Raw genomic sequence first — 10,738 nt, 5'->3', positions numbered from 1 at the left:
AAGACAACCTGCAGCTACTAAAATAAAATTTAGTATCATACGGCCCAGACCTTGAACCAAGAAATTTAATACTAACCAGTTTATAAGGGCATTGACTTAGCTATTATAAAAGTTACAAATTTTCAAGAGTGCGTTCACACGTAAAATATTTTACACTGTTATAAAATTACATAGAAACACCGAAATATTACATTTACAAACTCTGAATCATATCAAAATTAATGATTATTTTTGTGCCATAAAATCCACAAAACACGAACATCTGACTGTAGAATTTTACTTAAAGAAGGATAAGAAATCAAAGTAAGTACACGTTAGATTGACAGAATAAGGACGCTTAAGTTTAGTTTAATAATATTGCTAAAAACACGCAATTTTTGTTAAAAATATTTTACTTAATAAAATCATAATAAAGACAAAATTTGTAGAAAATTTATAAAGTAAAGATTTAACCTAAATGCACGTACCAAAATAAATGGTCGATTTTTTTTTTCATTACAAGTCGAAATAAGCTTTTAAGCTGTCTCGTTTAATTTGTACTTGCTCAAGTTATTGAAGATTGGAAGTGACTTTTGATTTTCTTTAACAAGCAAAATCATTAACATAACATAATATAAAAAAATGGCAAAACTGTGTCAGTAATAACATAAGAGAAAACATATCAAGTGATATTTTCACGAATGCCTGAACACGATCTTGCGTGTGTATAAATGTATGCGGAATTCAATTTCATTATCAGTCTTTCTTCTATCTGTGTTAAAGAGTGACGTGATATAGAATTTTATGGATTACAAATTAAGGAAAAATGAAGCTGGTAAGTAATACCTAAATATAATTTTAATTCATCAATTAAATAATATTTAAATCATAAAAACATTGTTTCAGGTGTACTTTTTCTTGTACGTTAACGTATTTGTTTATGTAAATGGTCAAAAAGTTCATCAAGGACAATTTCCTTTACCACAAAACTATCCATTGACAAATTCAATGGTTACATCAGATAGGTCTATTTATATTCCATCAGAATTTCAAACTTTAAGTCCATATTTCGCGTCAAACAATTATGACGATCCATATAAACTTTTACCATCAATTCAGGCTAAATTATCGAACGCATTTCCAACATCATTTCCAATTTTATTAACACCAACAACCGATTACAAAGATGGATTGCAAAGAAGAATAGAAAACAATGAAAGGTTTAATAAATCTGTACCAACTCCATTCACGTACAATCAAACTAAAATAAATTCAAACGTTAAAGAAGCAGAAAGGAGAACATTTCCTATTAATACGCAAGTATTAAATTATAAACAAATTGATAGAATGGATAGCAAAGCATCGGCACAAGTAACACCGCCTACAGAAGCAACAAAAACTACAAATACTGCTTCTAAGAAGTTCATAATATCTACAGATAATATAAATAATCAGGACCTTGAACAAAAAGCTTCATTTCACAATGTACACTACGCCCCTCCACCAAATGTGTACATACAGTCTACCACAGAGATCGCAATACCTATACTAAGATTGTCCAACGAGATGGATTTGGATGGAAGCTTCAGCTACGAGTAAGTTACATAAATTATATTAATAAATAATGTCTAATTTATTTCGGCCCAGTTTCAAGAGTGTCTAAAAAGAACGTTTGAACATGTTTAAAACAATTGTTTATTTCAAAACTTTTGTCGACAAGTGAATAATTTTCTCAAACTGTTTTTCTGTCGACAGAGCCTTAGGTGCGGATCAAACTCATTACGTTCAGCACAGTCGTATGGAAAACTTGGGTACTGACAAGGAGAATCAAGTTGTTGAAGGTTCATATTCATATGTTGGTGACAATGGCCAAACATATACAGTACACTACATTGCTGATTCTAATGGATATCGAGCAACCGGTGATCATTTGCCAGTTCCACCACCTGTTCCTGAGATTATACAAAGGTTTGTTAATATTTTTATACATATATACGAACTCCTAACATAGAACCAGGTTTATTGCCAGCATGAACTTTGTAATACTTATCAAAATTAGGATCAATCTATTAGTGGTCAGGTTTTTGTACATAGGAGGAGCAGAAATGACACTAAAACACCATACAACTCATTTGACTGATTGTTACATACTGAAATTGTAGAGTATAGTAGACGATCATCAACTTTACCATTTCATTTTTAGATCCGTTCAATACAATCTTGCCGAGGAAGCAAAGAAACCACCACATCTAAGATATTATTATGATGATGAAAGTGACAGTTTTTATAATAACGATAAAAACAATCAAAATTATGTCCCAGTACAAAATAATTTATTTACTGGACGAACACCGGAAGCATTTTCTTTTGGCATTTCACAAAGATCTTCACAAAACGATTTAACATCATCAACGAATTCCAAAGAAGCTATAAATCAAAATATAGAATTTACTGAAGATAAATTTAAAAGAAATACAAATTTTGAAAATCTTGAACCTCAAGTCACATTTCTAGCATCACAAGGCGCAAGTTTACCTTTGAATAAACCTCAAAAATCAAGTTTACCACAGTTAGTAAATTATGATTCAAGCCAACCCAATCTAATATCAAAAGAGTCTGAAAATGCAAAAGCTTTATGGAGATGGCAATACGGTTCAAATAGTAATACCGAAAACTTAAATCCTACAAAAAATCTTATATCAAGATCTTCTAGCGAAGGTGATGATGTAATCATAAATTTTAATGAAATGTCTCCAATAGAATATTCAAAAGCTATTAGGAATTATGAAAATTCATACACTAATTCAGATTACGATTTCATTCGAGAACAGCAACCAAAATCAAATAATATTAAAATTATGAATGACAATAACACTTCCGAAAATAATTACTATTATAGTATAAATAATCAGAAGACTATTACAGCTAAGACTTCAGGTAACGAAAATACCTTTCATCAATTCAATGATGAATATGACAAATTCGAGAATAATTTGAACAGTACCCAAACAATTAAATCTGACGAAGCTATTAAAGCAAATCCATACACTTTTGCAGTTTCTACTGATACACCTCAATGGTTAGACTATGAATCTGTGTCTTATAAACCTAAATACATAGCTCCATATTCAGATAACAAAGAGAAATATTCAACATTCGAATATTTAAGAAACGAATCTGATACTAAATACAGCCACTATTACAACAATTATGAAGCAAATATTAATGAAGACAGAAGCTCTTCTAGTACCACAATCCCATCTGATAATAATATGATATATAATCAAGAGAATAAGGATAAGATTCAGGAAGTAAGAATACTACCAAAGCGACAAGAAATTACATCACAAAGCAATAAAGTTACTACTACCGAAGACAATATCAATGAAATGCTTCGAGACAATATATTCCTAAGAAATCTTTTCAAGGCAAAAAATTCTAACATACAAAGAAATAATTTACAAAATGACATCAATAAAGAATACTACAAAAATTCAATTATTAATACAACACCAAAATCAATTGATTCTGATCAACAATACGTTATAATAACATCTCCAAAAAATAAAAATGAAGCAAAAACTCCAAATGATATAAAATCAAACGAAAAAAGACCGTTTGATACAACAGACGTATTATATTATGTAATTAATAAAAACGTTTTCGAATCAAATAAATTAAAAACAAAAAGAAAACCACTGCAAGTAAACAATGATAATAACGGATCTAATGATTTGAACAATGAATCGATAAAGAAATTTAAACAAGAGACGGCAGCAAATCAAAATAATTATCTATTACAACCGCAACAACAAGAAATACGCGGTATTTTAAAGAATTATAAAGTGATACAGCGTAATAATGTAAGAAAATCGAATACCAAAGAACAAGAAAATAATACACAAAATTCTCAGAATCTTTACTCAGTAAAATTACCGCATTTAGGTCGGGCTGGACCTTCAACAAGGAGCTATCTACCACCAGTATATTTATAAGTAAATTGTGATTATAATTATAGTTTCATAATGTAAATATAATTAATTTTTTTTATATAAATTAAATTATTAATAAATAGTTTAGAAGTCCGATTTGATTTTAAATTAAACGAATTAATTTAATTCATTCTATATATTTACGTGTAAATAATATGTTTATTTTTAGATTTATTGCACATTTTAAAAGGAAAAGTGAACATTATAAAAGAAATTATAATCACATCTAATGTTCACATACTTTCTTATTTTTATATTCTACTAGCTGTCACCTACGAATCCGTTCGTGCGGAATTAAAAAAATCTTAATAAAATGCTTACGTGTTCTTCCAGACTATGTTCTACATCTATGGGAAATTTCATTAAGATCTGTAGAAGGGTTACGGAAATACCTTCAAACAAACATCCATCCATCTAAAGTTACGCATCTTTGTATATATAAGAATTTTTAATTTCTGTTCTGTTCATTTTTAATTTCATATACTGTATGTATAAAAGAAAGTCGTGTTAGTTACGCTATTTATAACTCAAGAACGACTTTACCGATTTGGTTGAAAATTGGTGAGGAGCTTAGAGCCAGGAGACGGACATAGGATACTATTTATTCATTTTTTTTCGAATTTATCCCTTTAAGAGCTGCTTTTTATTTAACTTACTAATATTATAAATGCGAATGTTTAGATGGGTGGACTACACTAATTAAGTTTTTTTTATATATTCACGCGGACGGAGTCGCGGGCGACAGCTAGTTTGTAATATTAGTAAGATTATTACATTCACATAATATAATAAGCCCAATTATGTACTTTAACAGAAAAGTAATGAATTTTATAAGTATAAATAAGCAAGAATACATAATCAATCTCGCTGTCGACACTGAAAGCGTGACGTGAGATGAATTTTCTAAGAACTTTTTCATCACTCAGTTGTTTTTCAGAAGAAATTATATCAAGATCAGTTCTCGCTAAGAGTAGCATCAGTGAAAGCAAAAACGTAACGGAACAGAATGTTATTGTTCAATTACTGAGTATCGTTCAGTCTTAATTAAATCTATTAAGTTTTCTTCCATAATCTTTTATCCACACGATTTGAAATATATCAGTACTAAGCTATCGTATTTCAGATTTATAACCAGACTAAGTTTCGCCCGCGACACCGTCATCCGACCGCATGGATTTAAAACAATTGGCCTATGTTGTCTTCCAGGCTATGTTCTACATCTATGTAAAATTATAACAAAATCCATGCAGCCGTTCTGTAAATATCTTCCAACATCCATCCAAACATTAATATTTATAATAGTAGTAAGAAGTATTACAAAAACTGTCTTATAGGTTATTTTGTGCTTTATTTTAGAGATATTATAAAATACTTCTAGACATTATTAGTTAGAATCAGTAAGCGCGAATGCTTTCGTTACAAAGTCCAGTGCCAGAATGAATAGTGAGGGGACACAAACGTCGACATTTTAGTAAGGCTAGTGTTGGGTCAATACTCTGCCACATTTTTGGATTTTCATTCTAACACTACTAGTTGTTGCCCGCAACTCCGTACTCGAGGAATAAAAAAAAACATAATAAGTATCCTATGTGTTGTTCCCAACTATTTTATATATGAGTGCAAAATTTCGGAGATACATTCAAACATCCATCCATCCATCTAAACATTCACATTTATAATATTAGTATGATTTCTTTATCCTATAATTCTCAAATTATGTGTTAACATATGATGTCGAATAAAGTCATTCCTTGCAGAAATATCGTTTTAATCACGTCTTACTGGAGAATCTTTGAATTCTAAATATTTTATTTGAATTAAATCCCAAGGGAATGGACATACGTATTCTAAACAAAATCGTCATCCTCAATAAACATTAAGCTCTGGCTGCTTGGAGATGTTGATATTATTTTATTTTTTTAGGTTTTTACATTACGATTTGTGTTAAACGAATATAACTCTTATTGCTTAAGCTTTAAAGTATAAGAATATCAAGAGTTTTAGGAATCAAGGATTGCCATTCATTTCATGTTACCGCCGACTAATATTTTTTATCCCAAAATTCAGATCACGTCTTTCCTTTTAAGGAGAAACCTTTGACTTTAGAAGAAGCCAAGGGCAAAGCAATCATGGTTTTATTCAAAAGCTAAGATTATGTGTTTTCTATTTATATTATTAAACATTAGTTACATAACATCGTAAATATAAATTGTGAAGTAACAAATCTTACTAATATTATAAATGCGAATGGATGGATGTTTGTTTGAAGTTATCTCTGGAACGACACAACAGATTTTGATGAAATTTAACACACATGTGGAACATAGTCTGGAAGAACACATAAGCTACTTATTAAGTTTTTTTTAATTCCACGCGGACCGAGTCGCGGGCGACAGCTAGTACGAATATTTACTGTTATATATATATTCATTTAGGATAATAGTGTATCTATAAAGAGTAGAAAGACTATATACATAACGTATGTATAAGCATGAACGTAAACACATAAAGGCAAAGGATATATAATACACACGGCTGATTGCGTCGCGTCGCCAGACTATCCAAATTAAGGGGTATGTTTGGGCAAACGTTATTTACACAATACTCTAATCCGAGCAAGCATATTTACGTAAAATAAGAAATGTTATTTTATGTAAAGAGCATAGTAGAAAAATATTAAAACATAAATAATAAATCTTAGAATTTGTCTCCTCAATATGCGCTACTACATATTGCTATCTCTGACATCGTCTTTGAAAAAATAAGGACAATACATAAACATCATTATTGCATTAGCTTTTAATAGAATGAAAACTCACTGGATTGTATTGTTAGAATGTGTCAAAGACTCGTCTGGCTATTCATCCAGTTAGCTAAAGGTTGAGTGTAACGATAGCAAAAGGAATCTACACATGCTAGGCTAGTAGAAACTACATTGCTTTTGAGTCTTAAACAAATGAACTCAAATGCGTTTGGCGTCGCTCACTGAATATTTTCGCTCCGCGTCCGCGAAATAATAACAGTACCACTCATCCTGATGAAGGGCCCCCGATGGGCTCGAAACTAGACGGTGCCGCCACCGGACGTATACACGTGAATGTTTAGCCGTGTTTTTATATCAGTTTGGTATAATGTCTCACGAAAGTTTGAATAATTTCATAGTCGTAACAAGTTGAAATGTTAAGTACTTATGCGAAAGTTTTTGTTTTTATAATAATATGAATAAAAAATATACAAAACCGTTGTTAACACAATTCTTCACTTATTAGATAAGTCAAATTAAAAACAAACAGACACAACGATTCGATCGCTATTCTTTATTAAAATTCGAAAGAAATGGGATTCGTAGCATTTTTTTTTTTTTTCAATGAAAAAAAGTTGCTTTTTATTTATTCTACACTAAATAAACTCGTATTGTCGACACTATAAAACCCGTGTGTATTTGATAGCCCATTCAAGTCAGTCATTCTAAAAAATATCGTACCTTTAGTGAGTCAGAAAGCCGAATGTTAGTAATTCTCACACTTGTAAACTTCGCAGAACATTAGTGATACGAGACAATCCTACGTAAACCATAAACAGACCTGATAAAATCACACACCAACTTTATACAAACCACACTTAATGTATAAAAAATTATACACATAAAGGCTTTTTCCTCAAGTCGAATCAGTAATCGTAATACTTAGAAGTAAACTATAGTGTATTAAAAATGTAATTTACGTAAACACATCATCATTAATAAATAATTATCGTTTACAATGATTGGCAAAGACATTCATTTTATACATTATTCTTTTGTCTGTATGTTTGTTCTCCCTCAAATAATTTCTAAATATACTTATAACAGTAAATTAGTATACTTAAAACTAGCTGTCGCTCGCGATTCCGACCGCGCTGAATTTAAAAAAAGCCTTACAAGTAGCCTATGTGTTCTTCCAAATTATGTTCTACATCCATGCTAAATTTAATCGAGATCTTTTCAACCGGTCTGATGATAACTTCTAACACACATTCCATCCATCCATTCATCTAAACATTCTCATTTATAATATTAGTAAGAAGTAATATATTTAAAAAAAAATCCCATAAGTTACTTTACCTATCCAACAGGCTCATGTAACTTGAGTATTCGGTAAAAAAAAGAGGCCACCGTACACGGACTGGCTCAAACGGATAGCTGTAGCTTCTGGATGTTAACTTTCTTTTTTTATTGACCGACAGCCTTTTTTAGTTGTGACAAACACTGTTGTGACTCCCCGTGTCCGTCAAATCCACTTCCCTTTCCCATCCCTTGCATACAATAAGTGGAAAGTAGGAGGGGACTAAAATAAGGCCTCCGGAAGCACACTGGAAGGCCGAAATGCGGAATTAATTCTACGTCACGCCTATCTTCTGTGTGGTCATGGTATTTCACTAAATGAGCCGACCAATTCGTGAAACTGATGCTTTTTCTGGCGTCTACCATTAGTAAAACCTAGTTATGAATGTAAATATAGGTATGGTTATGTAGTATTAGGGGACGCAATGTCATCATAGCGATTAATTAGTGGAAAATGAACATCGCACCGATCGACATTTTCAATTACAGCCATCTCAAACTGAACTGAATTATCGCATGGCCGAAGGGAACACTCGAGCGGTTTTAATGCCGATGTAATAGTGTTATGGTTTAACCCACCTTTCGTTTAATTCCTTGATAGTGTACGCATAGAATATGTTAGTGGATTTTTGAATGTAAAAAGGAATATGCAGGCTATTATGTTACTAATATTATAAATGCGAATGTTTAGATGGATGGATGTTTGTTAGAAAGGTATATCCTGAACGGCTCAACGAATCTCGACAAAATTAAAAACAGATACAGCACAAAGTCTGTAAAAACTAAATAAGACTAATTCGTATACTTAGTTAAAAAAAAAACTTTTTGAAAATGTGATTGAGTCTACATTTATTGATTTTTTTAAGGAAGCAAGAAAAAATTAGCGGATTTAATATGTGTAAGACAATTGGTCAAAAGCAAGATTCAGCCAGACACCTAAATAAGGCAAGAAGCGGTATTTTACCCGGAGTTCGTTTTAAAAACGATCGTATCATTCGTTGTTTTATTTTGTTTCAACTCAGGTAGAGGCCCTTCGCAAAGGGCCATAATAACCTCATTTCATTTTTGGGTTAAACTCCGCGAAGAGTTGGTAAATGTATTTTTAATGTTGCTATTTAAATTTCTGCTTAAGATGAAATGTTTTTGTATAATCATTACAACTTTTTATCAAAGTTTAAATATGTAAATGCCGAAATAATGTACTATTTGAAAACACTCGAAAAATAACCGTAAAATCATACGAAATTAAGTTTGAAATCGAAACTATAGGATCAGACATCCAAACGAACCCAATTTGAAAATGAACCTGGGATCGATTTAGTTCCATGGTTCCATTTAACAACTAAGCTTACGGTTCGGAATTAAATCGTGAATCAAACTTTGCGTTAAATTTTTTATCAAATTACAGGATTTATCGCAGTTGACTACACCTTGAGAAAAAATCATAATTAATTGTCGCCTATGTGTCGCCCATCGTAATTGGTAGCCTATGTGTTCTTCCAGACTATGTCCTACATCTATGCCAAATTTCATCAAGATCCGTTGAGCCGTATCGGATATATTCAAACCAACATCCGTCCATCCAAATATACGCATTTATAATATTATATACTAGTAAAGAAGTAAGATTAGTACAATATTACGGCAAATTGATAAAATAAGTATAAGAACGGATCGTCAGTAATCGCAAACTGTGGGGCGTCAGCGCCCCCACACGGACTCTCGATACAACTTGGGGAGGACATATGGCGTTACGGTATTAGTATGTTGATGAGGCAATTTCGATCACCGCGGGGATAACGTGATTTATAGGCAGGATACAAGAGTGTTCGATATAAAAATGTATTATATTGTGCAGTTTTACCTGAACACTGACCAGGCGGAAAAAACGCGATAAGAAATTGGCGAAACTTAGAAAAAATTAATTTAAATTACAATAGGTACTTATTAACAAAACAATAATCTTTTGATATTAAAGATTCTATTTTTAGACTAGGAAATGGTTCAGAAAACAGAGACCACTTGCAGGATTAGCAATGCCACTTTTAATTCGCATTTATATTTATTGAAACTAGCTTTTGTACGCGACGCCGTCCGCGCGAATTTAAAAAAAATACTTAAGTAGTAGCCTATGTGTTCTTCCAAGCTATCTATTCCACATCTGTGCCAAATTTCAGATCCATGCAGCCATCAAACATCCATCCTTACATCCAAACTTTCGTTTTTATAACATTAGTATGTAGGTATATTGAATGACTGAGGAAAATATTAATCAATGGATGTAAAAGCTATTAAAAAAAGTTAGTTTTAACACACATATAGGTCTAGTAACTAACGATAACAATAAACAAAACTTTGCTCAAACATTCCTTTCATTGTTTAGCAACTACTACATAATTCACAAAAGATTGACCGCTTCCCACGCGGCATATGTGCACATAATTAATTTCAATATCCTCTCATACTGTTTCTTATTAACTTCGATCCATCAATCTTAAATATAAAAGGGAGTAAATGTGTATATTTCAGCATAAAAGCTAAAATAATTGAGTTCAATTTTAATCACACAAAGGAAATCAAACGATAAACAACCTCTACGTCAAATATTTTGAAAAACAAAGCTTGATTTATTTTGTACAACAATAAAAGTAACAATAAAAATTAA

The 10,738-nt window shown here is 31.4% G+C and overlaps 2 protein-coding genes across 2 annotated transcripts in view; one reads left to right on the top strand and one right to left on the bottom strand.

The window, feature by feature from the left end:
- The window catches only part of hwt (SH2 domain-containing adapter heavyweight), an 84,093-nt gene that overhangs the window by 70,300 nt on the left and 3,055 nt on the right, over nt 1-10,738 (bottom strand). The window lies entirely within an intron of this gene.
- CPR20 (cuticular protein RR-1 motif 20) lies at nt 751-3,974 on the top strand. The gene is made up of 4 exons (XM_013314440.1): nt 751-814; nt 886-1,574; nt 1,735-1,947; nt 2,183-3,974. The coding sequence occupies exons 1-4, from the start codon at nt 806-808 to the stop codon at nt 3,972-3,974; spliced, it is 2,703 nt and encodes a 900-aa protein (XP_013169894.1). The 5' UTR covers nt 751-805.

The sequence above is a fragment of the Papilio xuthus genome, unplaced genomic scaffold (assembly GCF_000836235.2).
Source record: "Papilio xuthus unplaced genomic scaffold, Pxut_1.1 DF827461.1, whole genome shotgun sequence".
Lineage (NCBI taxonomy): Eukaryota > Metazoa > Arthropoda > Insecta > Lepidoptera > Papilionidae > Papilio > Papilio xuthus.
This window is presented reverse-complemented; position numbering and strand designations above follow the sequence as displayed.

What these genes read in the sequence shown, in the direction of transcription:
- CPR20 (XM_013314440.1), top strand. An exon ending in GATGGAAGCTTCAGCTACGA is followed by an intron (nt 1,575 to 1,734) that starts GTAAGTTACATA and finishes TTCTGTCGACAG; the next exon opens with AGCCTTAGGTGCGGATCAAA. An exon ending in GTTCCTGAGATTATACAAAG is followed by an intron (nt 1,948 to 2,182) that starts GTTTGTTAATAT and finishes TTTCATTTTTAG; the next exon opens with ATCCGTTCAATACAATCTTG.